Source organism: Oncorhynchus mykiss, chromosome 16 (genome assembly GCF_013265735.2).
Source record: "Oncorhynchus mykiss isolate Arlee chromosome 16, USDA_OmykA_1.1, whole genome shotgun sequence".
NCBI lineage: Eukaryota > Metazoa > Chordata > Actinopteri > Salmoniformes > Salmonidae > Oncorhynchus > Oncorhynchus mykiss.
The window spans coordinates 26,890,208-26,908,766 of record NC_048580.1 but is presented as its reverse complement, the minus strand read 5'-3'; the positions used below and the strand labels follow the sequence as shown (position 1 = coordinate 26,908,766).

The 18,559-nt window shown below is 41.3% G+C and overlaps 1 protein-coding gene across 2 annotated transcripts in view; it reads left to right on the top strand.

Moving 5' to 3' along the window:
* Positions 1 to 4,817: 4,817 nt before the first annotated feature.
* Positions 4,818 to 18,559, top strand: part of rundc3ab (RUN domain containing 3Ab) — a 45,074-nt gene continuing 31,332 nt past the window's right edge. The window contains exons 1-5 of one of the 2 annotated variants that reach the window (XM_021565437.2): positions 4,818 to 4,922; positions 5,051 to 5,252; positions 8,468 to 8,583; positions 8,744 to 8,871; positions 9,121 to 9,206. In XM_021565437.2, the coding sequence (XP_021421112.1) occupies positions 5,140 to 5,252; positions 8,468 to 8,583; positions 8,744 to 8,871; positions 9,121 to 9,206 (443 nt within the window). In that variant the 5' untranslated portion in view covers positions 4,818 to 4,922; positions 5,051 to 5,139. Of the gene's footprint in view, positions 5,253 to 8,467; positions 8,584 to 8,743; positions 8,872 to 9,120; positions 9,207 to 18,559 lie in introns of both variants that reach the window. The other variant, XM_021565436.2, reaches the window with a different exon arrangement.

Genomic DNA, 18,559 nt, shown 5'->3' with positions numbered 1-18,559 from the left:
CGATTATGCTCGTGAGTAGGGTTGCATAGTGTTGGAAAATTTCCGGTAAATGTCTAGAATTTTCCCAAAAATGTTCCATGGGGAGTTAAGCCCTGGAATTTGGGGAATTTTACTTAAAATCATCAAAGACAATTGCTTATAACAGTAAAAAAAAATTGTGGGATACACATAAAGCAATTTTAGGTCTTGTGGCATATTTTGGTGAAACTATCCCCAATTCAATGGAATTGTAACTCTCTGCATGTCACGGCAGTTGAGAATGAAGAGGACCAAGGTGCAGGGTGGTGAGCATACATGTTCTCTTTATTAGAAAAAGATGCCTAACAAAACAATAAACACTACAACAAACCGTGACGCTTTAGGCTATGTGCCATAAACAAAGTCAACTTCCCACAAAGACAGGTGGGAAAAAGGGCTACCTAAGTATGGTTCTCAATCAGAGACAACGATAGACAGCTGTCCCTGATTGAGAACCCTACCCGGCCAAAACATAGAAATACAAATAATAGAACATAGAATACCCACTCCAAATCACACCCTGACCAAACCAACAGAGACATAAACAGGATCTCTAAGGTCAGGGCATGACACTGCATGCACAGTGCATTTTTCCATCACATGTGCAGTGCACTCTTCCATCACATGAACATCTGATTCTCAAGATCGTACACACTAATGAGATGCTATTGAGCCCACACTACTACACTGTCTGAGCCAAGGACTACATGCTTTCTGGTAAGTTTTGATTACAATACTGGGTGGGGTGAATATATTTCATAAGCCATATATGATTTTTGGTTAACTAGTAAATAGTAGCCTAGAGCAAAGTGTGTTTAAATCATTTCAAACTTGTTAACAATTTCAACTAGTTAGTATTTGCTTACCTGTGGGTTTTAGCTTACTTGAGCCTGCTAACTGAGGAGTGTTAATTCACCTGTTTCCACATGTTTCATTTTAAAACTTTTATCTTACAAAGGAATTGTTTCATCTAACTGAACTATGGGTATTTTTTGCTATTTTTTATCTCATCTTTACAGGAACATGCCACCGGCACTATCTGACAGAGTCATTGACCAAGTCATTGTTTTACATGTCACAAGTAAGTCTCAAGTCTTAGCACTTAAGTCCCAAGTCAAGACCAACAAGTCTCAAGTCAAGTCTCAAGTCCAAAACTCTGAGTTTCGAGTCCTAAACAAGTCATAATGTGCTCTTCACCAATTGTAATACCATTTCATATTTTTAACAGGAGTAATAGTTAGTATATTACATTTATGCAAGTCATGAATGCTTTTAAAAATATATTTATTACTTTACAAATAATACATGGGTAGCCATAAGAAAGACCCCCCCAATAGCGATCTACTATCGAGGATCGCTATGGGGCACAATTAGGCAATGTAGGCTTGTACACAACCGCCCAACCTTAACACACACACACACACTGTGTGTGTGGTTACAGTAGGCTAACATATGTCAATGGCTTTAGGAACAGCAGTAACATCAGACAGGATTTAGACTACCAACTGCCTAGCCAGTTGTAGCTCAATGTTGCGTACATGTTGGACCCCAAGTATGCTGGCAAGAGTATCCTGTCTGAGACCAACAAGACCTACGGTGTCATCACTACTGTGTCTCGCCACCTTGGCCTGGATGAGGGCAAGGTTATTGGCAGTCTGGCGAAGTACACTTCCAAGCAAGGGCTTTGGAATGGAGTTGCAATTTGGCAGTCATGCCAACATATCTCATCAGCCACCTGGTGGAAGGGACTTTGTGGATCTGAGGCTCTTTCCCCTGTTCCCGCCATCATCCTCCAAACATCAGCCGCCTCAGAGCGTAACTGGTCCTTGTTTGGGAACACACACACCAAAGCACGCAACAGGCTGACCAATACAAATGTTGAAAAATTGGTGACCATCTGGGCAAATTTGAGGCTTTTTGAGCGTGATAACGAGCCATCCTCAACAAGGTTGGAAAGTGACAGTGAAGATGAGTCCTCAAAGCCTGATGTTCAAGAGGTTGACATTGAGGAGGTCCAGGGAGAAGACATGGAAACCTGAGAGGAAGACAACCAAAGCTTTCGTTTCTAGACTATCATTTTACAGATGTATGTTGAAAACGTTTTTGAGAGATGCGATGAATCATTGGGGATCATTCAATATACCCTTTATTTTGTTGTTCAGTGAAATCATCCCATGTGAAGAGTCAACTCATTTAATTAAAGTTCAATTCGTAACTAAATAGTTTTTAAAATTTCAATTGGAATGATTGAATCATTTTCAATTATGTCTACTTATTATAAGGTTAAAGGTTTATGTTTCTGTCTCCATATGAAATGGAGAATATATCCTATGCAAAACACATCTACATTTAAATGGTATTAATATGAATTTGTATGTATTTCCGTTAATTCCCATATATTCACATTTATTCCCACGGAAAATTTCCACCTCTGAATATTCCCCAAAAATGTGCAACCCTACTCGTGAGTGCATCTATTTTGGCTGAAAGTTGTTCCATGGTGTCAATCTTGGTTTTACGCCCAGATGCCTTTGGTTTGACACTGGAGTCTGGTACTGCGTCTACCCCTGACTGCTATCTGTGTGCATGTGATGTGTGTTGACGAAGCATGGAGCCTTTCCTTCATTGTCTTTCACTTTCCTCACTCGCTATTCTCATCAAGTCTCAATATTGTCTCATCACTGACATCGTTACCTGAGAGTAGGAGTTTGAGGTCTCAGCGAATTTCGGTGCATTTACACCCAAGCCCCTTGTGCACAGTGTGTAGGAAAACATCTTGAACAGTGGCTGCACTGTATTTTATGCCTGCATCAGGTAATTTAGGATTCGTTGTTTTAGCCCTATCACATGGTCGAGGAATTGTTGTGGTGTCTCTTGCTGATCTTGTCTAGCGCCCATTAGCTCCTGGAATAGTTCAGTACTGTTCTTTTCTCTTAAGTGGGCCTGGAGGAACCCCTTGAGCTCCGCTACTGTCATTTCCTCTTTATTTATCAACATGTCTTTGAAATGTTCTGGTTTTATTATTCTGAGCACGCCTCTGACCATTTCCGAATCACTGAAGTCTTCTTTGATTCCTTCCTCTAACTGCTTACACACACTGTTGTAGGTGATGTCTGATGTGTAGTCACCAATTTGACCACTCTGTATTTTCAAATCCCCACGGTGGAGGTAGGAGAGGCCTCTTAAGGAGATCATCTTCTCGTGTTTTGGGTGTGTCACACCGGCTGTGAGGTAGGTACGGGAACATGTGGGAGAAATGTCTTGCTAAGCTTCTCATAGCTTGCAAAATCAGTATTTGGTGTCGTTTTGACTGTGCAAGCTGTGACTGTATGAGCTTTGTCAGTAGGTGGAGTAGCATCAACTGTACTAGCTGTGACTGCATGAGCTTTTTCAGTAGGTGGAGGGATTGTTAATGTGTCGCACGGCTCAGTATTATCACTTGAGTCAAACAGTGATGTTACATTATGTGTGGGGATGCACAATATATTGGTGAGCATATCGGAATCGGACGATATTAGCTAAAAATGCCAACATCGGTATCGGCCCGATGTCTAGTTTAATAGGCGATGTGCAAAAGAGATGTCAAAGCTTACGTGCATACCTATATAATGTAGGTACATGACACAATGACACCACATAAAAGTTTGCGCTACATGTGCAACACAGCATTCCTAACCTAGCCCACAATGTCTGCTGTGTGGATCGAGCAGTCAACAAGTTGAGCAGTCATTTGAAAGAGTAAGAACATTTCAGTGAGACAACTCAAAGGCGAAATCCATTAACGCCAAGATAATGGAATTCATTGCCCTTGACAATCAACCGTTCTCTTTCATGGGTGATTTTGGCTTTCGCGACTGGTCGAGCACCGGTACACACTACCAAGTGCGCTATTTTTCAGATGTTGCCCTACCGGAGTTACACAGTATTTGCGTCACTGATATTGCCTTCATGACATACTATGGAACCCTGTTTGGGTCTTTGCGTGTCAAAAAAGATACATGTCAAATAGCACTATTTGACAATTACACTATTTGACGCATTAATGACACTTCAAATAACACAGCTCTATTATAGAATGTTGTGTGTTCGGAATTTGCACGTGCAAGCCAAGCACCACCACGACTATCAGTAGCACTGTCAAAGATGAACAAAAAAGTCTGCAAACAAGCAAACACCAGTCTCGAACAATGGGTTTCCAATACCACGTTGGTAATGCATACCAGACAGTTTATGGAAAGGTAAACATTGCAATTAGTGGGCACATTTTGGGGGGAATGATTGGACAGTGAAACTAAAATTAATGGGTAGAGCTGGGGAAGCTTTAATTTATTTCCCAATTAATTTAGTGATCAAAAGCTGAAGTTGGGTTTCCCAGATCATTAGGTATGTGCTACTGCTCATGACAATGGTGAGCTAGCTAATGGCAGGTAGCCTAGTGGTTTGGCGGCAGGTAGCTGTTACGGAGTCTAGTTGATAGGTAATCGACTAGCCGGACTGTTCCCCGGACTCTAGTTGTAGGGATTTGTACAATGCACAAACAAGGCTATTGAACCTGAAATTGGTGTCTGTCTTTATTCCTTTATCCAACATATCATACAGAAACAGTAGCCTAGTGGTTAGAGCATTAGATCAAATCCCCGAGCTGACAAGATAAATATCTGTAATTCTGCCCCTGAACAAGCCAGTTCCTAGGCCGTCATTGAAAATACGAATCTGTTCTTAACTGACTTGCCTAGTTAAATAAAAATATATAATAAAATAATAACAGACAGTATAGCGTCTGTGTGACGTCACGCACTCAAGAAAGCTAAACCAATCACCCAACCGGTTCTTTGTCGAGACCCTCGTCCTACGGAAGGACATTTCGCCGACTGAGAAGAGAGCAGGAGGAGAGCGGAATACCGGTATAGATTATTCGTCTCTCTGTTATTGTCAATGCAGGTCCCGAGGTTCAGCTTGTAGACTTTAACGTGGAGGCATGCGAGGGTGTCTTTAGAAAAGTGTCATCTTTTTTTTTTACTCCTAACAACAGAAAAGTGGATGAGGAGCATCGCCTGGGCAGGGAGGGGTCCTGTGGTGCAGGATTCATAACAGTGGGCTGAGCGGTGCCGCCATCTCCGTATGGAGCCGAGTTGTGTGCAGGCAACTATGGCTATGCTTGATGTCTCAAAAAAAACATCCTCTATTTCTCGGAGTGTTGCGGTGGAGCGCAAGAACCTCATCACCGTTTGCAGGTAATGTGCGCATTTTTAAGATGTAGGCTATTACAAAATGGGTGTGCCTATAGATTTCGCTCACTCCTTAGGTTTAGGTCTACAATAGCGTATTGTGATGTGCTATCTCCTGTTTTTCTTATGAATCATTTTGACATTTACACTCAACCTTCAAAACTAAGAGACCCAGCATTTCCACCACCCCTTCAATACAGAGCACTTGCAAGATAGGCTACAGCAGCCATACTGTAGCTTGTGAAGCAATTACGTCATCCATAGGCCTATACTGTAACAAGATGACTTGGATGGGGGCATATCGTTATTATTAAATGTTCATGAGCGAAACTACAAATATATTAACACAGCACAAGCTTGACTGTTTTTTAAAGTTGTTAATGAATCCTTTCCATCGACCTGGCTCTTGTGAGTTGAGAGTGTCTCATGTCATCATGTCTCCTCGCGGATGGTGTCGTTGCTATGACGACAACCTTTTATGGGCAAGGACATAGCATAGCAGCTGGTACCCCAGGGAGTCAGGATACATAGGCTCAGGAGACCATTAAAATTGCCTACAATAGGAAGATGAGTAATAGGCTATTGCAATGTTGAGTCATTGGAAATGCAATGTCCTTAGAAGTGGTCCTTAGTCTTTTTAAGGTTCCAGTCTTCTATAGTGTTATACAGTAAGCCACAGAACAGGGGAATCGCCTCCCACAATTTTGCAGCATTTGTCTTCATTTTAGGCTCAAAAGAAGCTCGTCACCCAATTACATGCCACTGGCCACTTTATATTCCGCTATGTTTTGTATTATTGTTTTTTTTCCCAGGTTTTGTTTTTGGAATGCCGCGGTTGCCTTAGGTAACAGTGCTGTCACAATGCATATGATGTGTGCATTTGTGGGCCAATTTGGAAACTGTAGACTGACTACCTTACCCATAATGCTCCACTGGGCACACACTGGTTCAGTCAATGTTGTTTCCATGTAATTTAATTTCATAAAATTACGTTGAACCAATGTAGAATAGACAATGAATTGACGTCTGTGCCCAGTGGGGCTCATTGACTGAACATTCCAAATTACCATAGCAATTATGCATCACAATAGTAATTATATTTTGAAGGGCCTTCTATGATGTAAGGCAGGCCAGTAACTTTTGCAAACAAATTATTTTACTGTGCCTGGTCGCGGACAGACTTTTATAGTCACACAAGATACCACCGGTGAATTCGAAATTAGTTGCCTAAAAATTGACTTGGCTCCAGTTGCATTTGAAACCCCCAAAAATGTCTGTGCAAAATCAGTAATAGTTGCACTCATAGGTTGACAGTGAGAAATTGACATTGAGCAGTGAGCAAAATAACCATAGACAGGAAGTTGACAATATCTTATTAGTAGCATAAATACATTGTATTTCTATGGTTGCAGTCCTCAAAGATCGACTTGCATTGAATCAAATGAATCAGATCCAATGATTTACCCCCCCCCCCCCCCCCCCCCGTGCCACTAGTATAGTGCCACTAGTATCCCTATAGTTGTATCAGAGCTAAAAATATAGAGCATATTCTACATTATGATCCAGATCACATTAGAATTTAAAGAAAAAATTACTACCTGAACTAACGGATGGATATAAATTCTCGTGTCTTGCCTTGCCTTGCCTTTTAAGTACAATGAAAAATCAGGTGAATATATGCACTGCTGGCTTCCCGTATTGTCAACCAATTATTCTCTTGTATCCGGGATGCCCCAGTGTAGCTGAAGGAGACATTGTTACCCTCCGAACAATGGAGAGTGAAATCACTTGCTTCCCTGCCTGGGCTTGTTACCAAACTACCGTTAGAATAAGCATTGTGATGTGTGTGTGTGTGTGTGTGTGTGTGTCACTGGCTGACCTCCTGACTGCCTGCTCGCTCGCTCCCCTCCCTGAAATTCATCACAGTGACTGACCACCTGAACATGAATGGCCCTCCATTTACATACAGTCTCACGCTAATATTTTTTTATTTTTACCCATTTTTCTCCCCAATTTCGTGGTATCCAATTGTTGTAGTAGCTACTATCTTGTCTCATTGCTACAACTCCCGTACGGGCTCGGGAGAGACGAAGGCTGAATGTCATGCGTCCTCCGATACACAACCCAACCAGCTTCTTAACACAACGCGCATCCAACCCGGAAGCCAGCCGCACCAATGTGTCGGAGGCTACACCGTGCACCTGGCAACCTTGGCTAGCGCGGACTGCGCCCGGCCCGCCACAGGAGTCGCTGGTGCGCGATGAGACAAGGACACCCCTACCGACCAAGCCCTCCCTAACCCGGACGACGCTAGGCCAATTGTGCGTCGCCCCACGGACCTCCCGGTCGCGGCCGGTTACGACAGAGCCTGGGCGCGAACCCAGGGACTCTGATGGCACAGCTGGCGCTGCAGTACAGCGCCCTTAACCACTGCGCCACCCGGGAGGCACGCTAATATTTCTGAGCAGTGCTTTAGGGTGCAAAACAAGACAAAACACTAAGACTGTAGACTCTATTATAGTATCCTTATCTATCTGGCTCTGCAGTAGCCTACCCATCAGAGTCTAATGACCTTAGGAAATGTAGGAGGTTTGAAATGGTTATTCAGCAGGGGCCAGTGCGACCAAATGGCTATTTTCACCCAGTAATATAGCTCCGTCTCATTGGACATTCTGTGAAAGGACTTCCTGAATTATTTAGCGTAAAAGTTAGTGCGTGAGTGTTTTGCTCTGCAAGCAATATCTCTTAGTTACCATAACAACATATTGGTGAAAGGAAAAACGTATTGTATGTAGAGGAACATATAGGCCTACAATAGGCAGATCTTGTCTTTGTCACATTGAACTTACAAATTATACTGTTATAACTTTTGTTGGAGCATGTGCTGTTTTCTTTCTACACTGAGTAATTTCCTAGAAGTGTCTTATCCATGCAGTGTTTGATTTGAGCCACCCTGTAAAAGCTGATTGACTCTTCTTTTGAGAGCTTCCTGACAGACTCCTGTTCTTTCTAAAATTATTGGCATCATTATTTGATTTTCCTAATTTGTAATGATATTATAGTCTCATGAAGGTAAAACAAGTTGCTTCAAGTATAGTTTGTAATTGTTTGTCTGTTACCACCCTCAACATTCACATGAAACAATCTTTGTGTTGATTGGTGGAAAAAGGATCAGTTAGTAGTGACCATCTACTAACTAACCATCTCTCTCTTCCTGATAGGTTTTCAGTGAAGACTCTGTTGGAGAAGTACACCGCCGAGCCCATCGATGACTCATCAGAGGAGTTCATCAACTTCGCAGCTGTCCTCGAGCACATCCTCAGCCACGGCTTCACAGGTAAAACTAGCATAAACCATAGAACATTGACATACTATCAAATACATTTGAATAGTTGCCAGTACACAAAGACATAACATTTTAAAGTATCACAATCAGAAGAGGGATGCATTCCAAAAAGCAGTGTTTTGAGAGTGACCCTTTCTTTGGGCGGGGTCAGGGTCTGGCAGCTGGTTTGATGGACAGCGCAGTTACTGGGACTTCATCAGGCTGGCCTGCGGAAAGGTCCAGAACAGCTGCATCAGCAGCATTGAAAACATGGAGAACATCAGCACCTCGCGGGCCAAGGCAAGAGATCGGCATCCTTACTTACTTAGACTGACTGAATAACTGACTGACTTACTTCTTACTTATTTACTTACTTACTTACTTAAAGCCTAGTAGCACTATGTTTGTCTCACTGGCATTTGGCAGGGAATACAGATTAAATGTAGCTATCAAGCTAAATCTGGTGCAATGGCATGTTGTACATGGTCCCTGACAAATAAATAAATGTGATTAATAGTGTCTGGCTGTCTGCCTGTCTGTCTTCTGCAGGGTCGAGCCTGGATTCGAGTAGCCCTGATGGAGAAGAGACTCTCTGAATACATATCCACTGCCCTGAGGGACAGTCGGACAACCAGGTCAGCAGTATGCTCTGACTACAGTGCAACCATGCCTCAACCAATCTATTGTAGCGGATATGAGTCTGGCATGGTTGCTCATGGTCACGTGATGAGGTAGCCCCACCTGCGAATGTCAAAACCAGTGTCTTCCCTCGGACCAAGAGGGAATTTCCTCTTGGACTAACGGTCTAAGACGTGACCCACGGGAGCAACCAACGTGTTAGACCAAGAGGATTTTCCATCTTGGCCTCAGGGCAGAGACTGGTTTTGAAGTTCGCAGGTGGGGCTACCTCATCACATGATCATGAGCAACTATTGACAGCCACTATGACTATACAATGTTCACCAAAGTCCACAATACAACCATACCTGAACTAAGCCACAACCATACAGTGTGCACAAACAATTAATGCAGGCACACAAACTGGGTGCATAGCATGACGACTAGGGCTGTTGCTTTGACTGTATTACCGCTGCACTGGGAGTCATGAGTCAGGACTTGGGCTGTGGCAGTCACAACATTTCGTCAGCCGGTGATTGTCAAGCAAATAACTGTCGGTCTCAAGGTAATTGAGCGTTAATTTACATAAACATATTTCACATCTCCTGGCCTCCACATATAGTCTACAAGCCACTGATGCAAACCTTTGGAACATCTAAAGTCTAATAAATCCATGTAATATAGCCTAAACCTTCACAAAAATACATTATTTTAGACAGGTCTAAAGAAACACGATACGAAGAAATTGTAGTCTATTTCAGAAGAACAGAATAGCATACTCTGAGTTGTCCTTATGTTTGGTCCTGATCTGGCTATGCCAAATGGCTGTGGGCTTCACTAGTTCATTTAGCAGACAAGATTTGCTTATAATTCCATGTCATTATTTTATATAATTTTTTAATATGAAGAATGCAATTGAACGTAGCTGAATAAAATAAAAATGATATTTTCTCCAAACGACTTGAGGGAGTGCTCACATGCGGCTATTCTGTGTTGAGCGAAAGCGGTACTTTTATATGCTTAATTCAGCGTTATTAATGGAACTTTAGTTGTTTTACACATGTTGGGCTATATGTTTAGATTTTTAATACACTGTAAGGCTGCATGATGCGACTCTAATGATGACTTGAAAAAAGTTGATTGAAAGGCGTGAGCTCTGCTTTGTTTTTTGCGCAGGCTGAACATACTTCCTCAGTCTCACATTCACAATTTTACAAGCACTTGGGGGGGGGGGGGGGGGGGGCGCCAACCCAGACAGGATGACCACATCAGTGAATCAACCCACTCAGGTGACGCACCCCTTCCAGGGACGGCATGAGAGAGCCCCAGTAAGCCAGTGACTCAGCCCCTGTAATAGGGTTAGAGGCAGAGAATCCCAGTGGAAAGAGGGGAACCGGCCAGGCAGAGACAGCAAGGGCAGTTCGTTGCTGCAGAGCCTTTCCGTTCACCTTCCCACTCCTGGGCCAGACTACACTCAATCATATGACCCACTGAAGAGATGAGTCTTCAGTAAAGACTTAAAGGTTGAGACCGAGTTTGCGTCTCTGACATGGGTAGGCAGACCGTTCCATAAAAATGGAGCTCTATAGGAGAAAGCCCTGCCTCCAGCTGTTTGCTTAAAAATTCTAGGGACAATTAGGAGGCCTGCGTCTTGTGACCATAGCGTACGTGTAGGTATGTACGGCAGGACCAAATCAGAGAGATAGGTAGGAGCAAGCCCATGTAATGCTTTGTAGGTTAGCAGTAAAACCTTGAAATCAGCCCTTGCTTTGACAGGAAACCAGTGTAGAGAGGCTAGCACTGGAGTAATATGATCAAATTGTTTGGTTCTAGTCAGGATTCTAGCAGCCGTATTTAGCATTAACTGAAGTTTATTTAGTGCTTTATCCGGGTAGCCGGAAAGTAGAGCATTGCAGTAGTCTAACCTAGAAGTGACAAAAGCATGGATTAATTTTTCTGCATCATTTTTGGACATAAAGTTTCTGATTTTTGCAATGTTACGTAGATGGAAAAAAGCTGTCCTTGAAATGGTCTTGATATGTTCTTCAAAAGAGAGATCAGGGTCCAGAGTAACGCCGAGGTCCTTCACAGTTTTATTTGAGACGACTGTACAACCATTAAGATTAATTGTCAGATTCAACAGAAGATCTCTTTGTTTCTTGGGACCTAGAACAAGCATCTCTGTTTTGTCCGAGTTTAAAAGTAGAAACTTTGCAGCCATTCACTTCCTTATGTCTGAAACACATGCTTCTAGCAAGGGCAATTTTGGGGCTTCGCCATGTTTCATTGAAATGTACAGCTGTGTCATCCGCATAGCAGTGAAAGTTAACATTATGTTTTCGAATAACATCCCCAAGAGGTAAAATATATAGTGAAAACAATAGTGGTCATAAAACGGAACCTTGAGGAACACCGAAATTTACAGTTGATTTGTCAGAGGATAAACCATTCACAGACAAACTGATATCTTTCCGACAGATAAGATCTAAACCAGGCCAGAACTTGTCCGTGTAGACCAATTTGGGTTTACAATCTCTCCAAAAGAATGTGGTGATCGATGGTATCAAAAGCAGCACTAAGGTCTAGGAGTACGAGGACAGATGCAGAGCCTCGGTCCGATGCCATTAAAATGTAATTTACCACCTTCACAAGTGTCGTCTCAGTGCTATGATGGGGTCTAAAACCAGACTGAAGCATTTCATATACATTGTTTGTCTTCAGGAAGGCAGTGAGTTGCTGTGCAACAGCCTTTTCTAAAATTTGAGAGGAATGGAAGATTCGATATAGGCCGATAGTTTTTTATATTTTCTGGGTCAAGGTTTGGCTTTTTCAAGAGAGGCTTTATTACTGCCACTTTTAGTGAGTTTGGTACACATCCGGTGGATAGAGAGCCGTTTATTATGTTCAACATAGGAGGGCCAAGCACAGGAAGCAGCTCTTTCAGTAGTTTAGTTGGAATAGGGTCTAGTATGCAGCTTGAAGGTTTAGAGGCCATGATTATTTTCATCATTGTGTCAAGAGATATAGTACTAAAACACTTGAGCGTCTCTCTTGATCCTAGGTCCTGGCAGAGTTGTGCAGACTCAGGACAACTGAGCTTTGAAGGAATATGCAGATTTAAAGAGGACTCCGTAATTTGCTTTCTAATAATCATAATCTTTTCCTCAAAGAAGTTCATGAATTTATCACTGCTAAAGTGAAAGTCATCCTCTCTTGGGGAATGCTCCTTTTTAGTTAGCTTTGTGACAGTATCAAAAAGGAATTTCGGATTGTTCTTATTTTCCTCAATTTAAGTTAGAAAAATAGGATGATCGAGCAGCAGTAAGGGCTCTTCGGTACTGCACGGTACTGTCTTTCCAAGGTAGTCGGAAGACTTCCAGTTTGGTGTGGCACCATTTCCGTTCCAATTTTCTGGAAGCTTGCTTCAGAGCTCGGGTATTTTCTGTGTACCAGGGAGCTAGTTTCTTATGAGAAATGTTTTTAGGGGTGCAACTGCGTCTAGGGTATTGCGCAAGGTTAAATTGAGTTCCTCAGTTAGGTGGTTAACTGATTTTTGTCCTCTGGCGTCCTTGGGTAGACAGAGGGAATCTGGAAGGACATCAAGGAATCTTTGTGTTGTCTGTGAATTTATAGCACGACTTTTGATGTTCCTTGGTTGGGGTCTGAGCAGATTATTTGTTGCAATAGCAAACGTAATAAAATGTTGGTCCGATAATCCTGGACTATGAGGAAAAACACTAAGATCCACAACATTTATTCCATGGGACAAAACTAGGTCCAGAGTATGACTGTGACAGTGAGTAAGTCCAGAGACATGTTGGACAAAACCCATCGATGATGGCTCCGAAAGCCTTTTGGAGTGGGTCTGTGGACTTTTCCATGTGAATATTAAAGTCACCAAAGATTAGAATATTATCTGGTATGACTACAAGGTCCGATAGGAATTCAGGGAACTCAGTGAGGAACGCTGTATATGGCCCAGGAGGCCTGTAAACAGTAGCTATAAAAAGTAATTGAGTAGGCTGCATAGATTTCATGACTAGAAGCTCAAAAGACGAAAACTGCATTTTTTTTTGTAAATTGAAATTTGCTATCATAAATGTTAGCAACACCTCCGCCTTTGCGGGATGCAGGGGGGATATGGTCACTAGTGTAGCCAGGAGGTGAGGCCTCATTTAACACAGTAAATTCATCAGGCTTAAGCCATGTTTCAGTCAGGCCAATCACATCAAGATTATGATCAGTGATTAGTTCATTGACTATAATTGCCTTTGAAGTAAGGGATCTAACATTAAGTAGCCCTATTTTGAGATGTGAGGTATCATGATCTCTTTCAATAATGACAGGAATGGAGGTGGTCTTTATCCTAGTGAGATTGCTAAGGCGAACACCGCCATGTTTAGTTTTGCCCAACCTAGGTCGAGGCACAGACACGGTCTCAATGGTGATAGCTGAGCTGACTACACTGACTGTGCTAGTGGCAGACTCCACTATGCTGGCAGGCTGGCTAACAGCCTGCTGCCTGGCCTGCACCCTATTTCATTGTGGAGCTAGAGGAGTTAGAGCCCTGTCTATGTTGGTAGATAAGATGAGAGCACCCCTCCAGCTAGGATGGAGTCTGTCACTCCTCAGCAGGTCAGGCTTGGTCCTGTTTGTGGGTGAGTCCCAGAAAGAGGGCCAATTATCTACAAATTATATCTTTTGGAAGGGGCAGAAAACAGTTTTCAACCAGCGATTGAGTTGTGAGACTCTGCTGTAGAGCTCATCACTCCCCCTAACTGGGAGGGGGCCAGAGACAATTACTCGATGCCGACACATCTTTCTAGCTGATTTACACGCTGAAGCTATGTTGCGCTTGGTGATCTCTGACTGTTTCATCCTAACATCGTTGGTGCCGACGTGGATAACAATATCTCTATACTCTCTACACTCGCCAGTTTTAGCTTTAGCCAGCACCATCTTCATATTAGCCTTAACGTCGGTAGCCCTGCCCCCCGGTAAACAGTGTATGATCGCTGGATGATTCGTTTTAAGTCTAATACTGCGGGTAATGGAGTCGCCAATGACTAGAGTTTTCAATTTGTCAGAGCTAATGGTGGGAAGCTTCGGCGTCTCAGATCCCGTAACGGGAGGAGTAGAAACCAGAGAAGACTCGGCCTCTGACTCCGACTCGCTGCTTAATGGGGAAAACCGGGGAAATGGGGAAAACATATACAAAGTAATATACACTACCGTTAAAAAGTTTGGAGTCACTTAGAAATGTCATTGTTTTTGAAAGAAAAGCACATTTTTTGTCCGTTAAAATAACATCAAATTGATCAGAAATACAGTGTAGACATTGTTAATGTTCGAAATTACTATTGTAGCTGGAAACGGCAGATTTTTTATGGAATATCTACATATTCCTCCTTTAAAAGTGGTGTCATACCGCATTCTATGGCACGTTATTTAATTGTCAGTAACTTGTTACGTTAATGCAAGGTTAGTGCTAGTTTGACCACCAGAGGGCAACATTGAGAAGCATTTGATAGTCTCCCATGTTGGCATTACTAGAGAATATAAAACCTTTGCCATAATATAGTACATGGGATTGTTTTTAAGAAATTTGGCTTAATAAATTTGATTAATATTATGGTGTTTCTATTCCGAGAAAAATGAAACCCTCAGGGTTTCCGTTAAGATTGAATGGAAAATATAGCGCTGTACAATGTGACAGTTGGGAGTAGGCTACAGCATTGGAGGATTCTAAATTGTTTGCCTTCATTAGACAACTTTGTTCCAATATTTCTGTAAATCAGCGAGATTTATTCCCATAGTAATTTGTTATGGATCCATAACTAAATCAACATCAGTATTTTGAAAGAGTATTTTTATCATTATTTTGTTCATAAAAGCATAAAGATGCAGATGAAGAAATACAGTACTGTACAATATATGCTTTTACATTTGTAAAATAAAGCATTTAAAGCATTTTTGAAGATATAAGCCACCTGCATTTGTTTATTAGGCTACTGTGCTGTCTGACAAGTAAACATAGCCTACAATACATACTGTAGTAAACATGGGAAATTGCCTAATTCCTTACATAAGGGAGAGCAGGCCATGCCTGTACTAGAGAATGCGGGAGACCTGTGTCCAATTCCCCCGACGGGGAGGAAGGAGTAGGCTGTCCTTGTAAGTAAGAATTTGTTTTTAACTGATTCCATATGTTATTTCATAGTTGTGATGTCTTGACTATTATACTACAATGTAGAAAATAGTAAAAATAAAGAGAAATCCTGGAACGAGTAGGTGTGTCCAAACTTTTGACTGGTACTTGCTTAATTAATTTGATTAATATTATGGTGTTTCTGTTCCAAGAAAAACAAAAACCCTCTGGGTTTCCGTTAGGATGGAACGGAAAATATGGAGCTGTACAACGTGACGGTCGTCAGTACAGTACTGGGCTATTTAGCTAAAGAATCCCTGTGTTGTGCGGGCAGGGCACGCCGGAGACCAGGCTTCAACTCCCAAACGGGGAGGAAGGAATAGGCTGTCCTTGTAAATAAGAATTTGTTCTTAACTGACTTGCCTAGTGAAATAAAGGTTACACTAAGAGCATAACATTTCTGCACCCTAATTTTCTAATTATAGTCTAACCTATATCCAAACGGAGATTCAGTGAAAATGAAAATCTCATTGATTTATCAAGACCAGTCGCCATGCTTGTCTCAGAGCAGCGCGAAATGATGCTGAAATCTCATTGCTTCAAATCCTACTGCTTCAATATGCTTTTTAAATAAATAAGACCTACACCACTTTTAACATCACATTACTCAACACTAGTGAGACTAATTTTGCTTATGGTAGGCCTACAGTATATCTAAAAATATAAAAAATGCAATGATGTGACTCTCTGACAATAATTACATTTAGAGGATTGGAGGATTCTAAATTAATATCTAAGGAGCATTTTCCGTTAAGATCCGTGACAATATCTAAGGGGCTTTTATATAATTCTAAATTAATTAATAATAATAATAATCGCTTTGTTTAAAAAGTAACGATATTTTGGAGATTTCGTTTTCATTTAACCTAGAGTGAGCGAGAAAAAGGCAATTCTTGAACATGGGGTGAGACATTCTCACTCATTTGTAAATAAAGCCAGTTTGTTATTTAGCATATTTATTTCTGGAGAAACCTAACTTGATTATTTAGCAGACATCACTTGCTTATATTCAGTCAACACATATCTTAAGAATATCATGGAAAATAATTGAACATGATGTTCTTAAGATATGTGTTGACTGGCATGGATCAAAGCTGGCAAGACATTCAATGACATGACGAATCAACCGTGGCCCTTGAGCAATTTGCTCAAAATTGTTACAGAAAAAAAGGAAGAAGATCAAGCAAGCCGAGTCCCAAGCATCCGTTCAAATTTCTCGCAAGAGACCAGGCCCACATTTGATTTTTGATGGTAAGTTTGGCTATTTACAAAGCAAAAGGTACATCAAATATTGTAGCCTACACCTCGCGGACTGTTATGTGTTCAACTATAATTCACTCTTGCCTTGTTTTTCAGGTACCATGGCTCGAGACTTATTTGAGGAAGAAATCACCAAGAGATATGCTGGACCCTATGTCAGAGAGGTGTTTCTGGGGACTACATTGTTTTTTTCAAGGTAGGATTATAGCAATATTTTATGTTTAGACCTATTTACATGTATATTTCTAGTATTGTTCCTTATGTTGGCTGTTACGCTAAATGTATTTTATTCTTCTCCAAATGCAGACGACCCAAAACACACTGCCGCCCGGGTTTGCATCGCAATTGAGGGCATAAACTGGGTTTATGTTTTCAAGACGCCAGCAGAGTATGTAGACCTTTATGTAGTAAAATAAAGGTTAAATAAAAACAAAATAAATAAATGAAAGCCCTACAACACCTATGGTAGGCCTACGGTATATATCTTATTTTTTTAATCTCTACATGTAGGTCTCCTGATTTAAACCTGATCTAACTTGTTTGGCATCAACTGAAAACATTCATCGGTAACTCTGCCAAGCCGACAAGCAAAGATGAACTGGTCAAGGCCATCAAGATGTTTTGTCTTGAGAAATTGACGATACAACAATGCAACAAATACATTGATCATCTCAGCAAGGTTTTACCTGTGGTCGTGGAGCTGGGTGGAAGTGCGACTAAAATGTAGTTAAAATAAGCGTCCGCATTTGAATGTATTTTTTCTCGTTATTTTATTAACGAAAGCATAAAGATGTTGATGAAGAAATACTGTACTGTTGTTTTGAGTTAGAAAATGTAACACTTTAGAGTACTTAAGCATCGAATACATTGCAAGTCGAGGGATTTTCACAACAGTAGCCGCGCTATAAAAATTATATCGTCCTGCTAATAGGAAACATTTGCATGACGTGCTACACCTGCTACAGTACTACAGTACACTTGTGAAAAACAAGTGTTTGAAAACCTGTTTTCAAATTGTTTTCAAACGGTTTCCAATTGTCCATCACTACTGTAAATAAAAACACATCATCTTGATCACATCTTGTTTACATTCTTTATTGTAACCACAATGTCACAAATCATTTGTCTCTACCTTTCCAATTACTTTACAAATTTACGCTTTTCATTATTAGTTACATTGCTTTAGTTTGAACGTGCAGACTTATTTCTTTAAATGATTGTTTTATGTAGGATGCTACATTTTTGACCAGTTGCAATTGTAACTAGGCCTAAAAAACAATTCCAACTTTTAATAGACTGTTAAGCCTCATTGACTACCTCAGCCAGTTGTTATTTTATAAAGGTCTGGGCTCCAAAGAAATAGACTCCAATTAAGCCATCTTGTTGTTTGTAAAGTCAAATTAAAATGAAGATTATTGTTAAAATTAATTGCTCGACTGGTGTAGGTTTTCTCCATATGTTGGTGTGCAACACTTGCATAACAAGTTAGCTATATTTTCAGCACCAGCCTCTGTTCATCTCCTATTGATTGCGCCGCGGTTGCCGCCAGTTGTTTTTTAAAATGTAACCTTTTATTTAACTAGGCTAGTCAGGTAAGAACAAATTCTTATTTACAATGACGGACTACCCCGGCCAAACCCAGATGATGCTGGGCCAATTGTGCGCCGCCCTATGGCACTCCCAATCACGGTCGGATGTGAAACAGCCTGTATTCGATCCAGGGACTGAAGTAAAGCCTCTTGGCACTGAGATGCAGTGAAAATCTTTACACTCTCTTTGGATAATTCATTCCAATCATTTAAAAGTTAACAGCAGGTATTCTGCATGTAAGTTTAAGTATTTTGATATGTTCACAAATCTACAAAACAGCCATTTTACATCATGGCACAAAATGTAATTAGG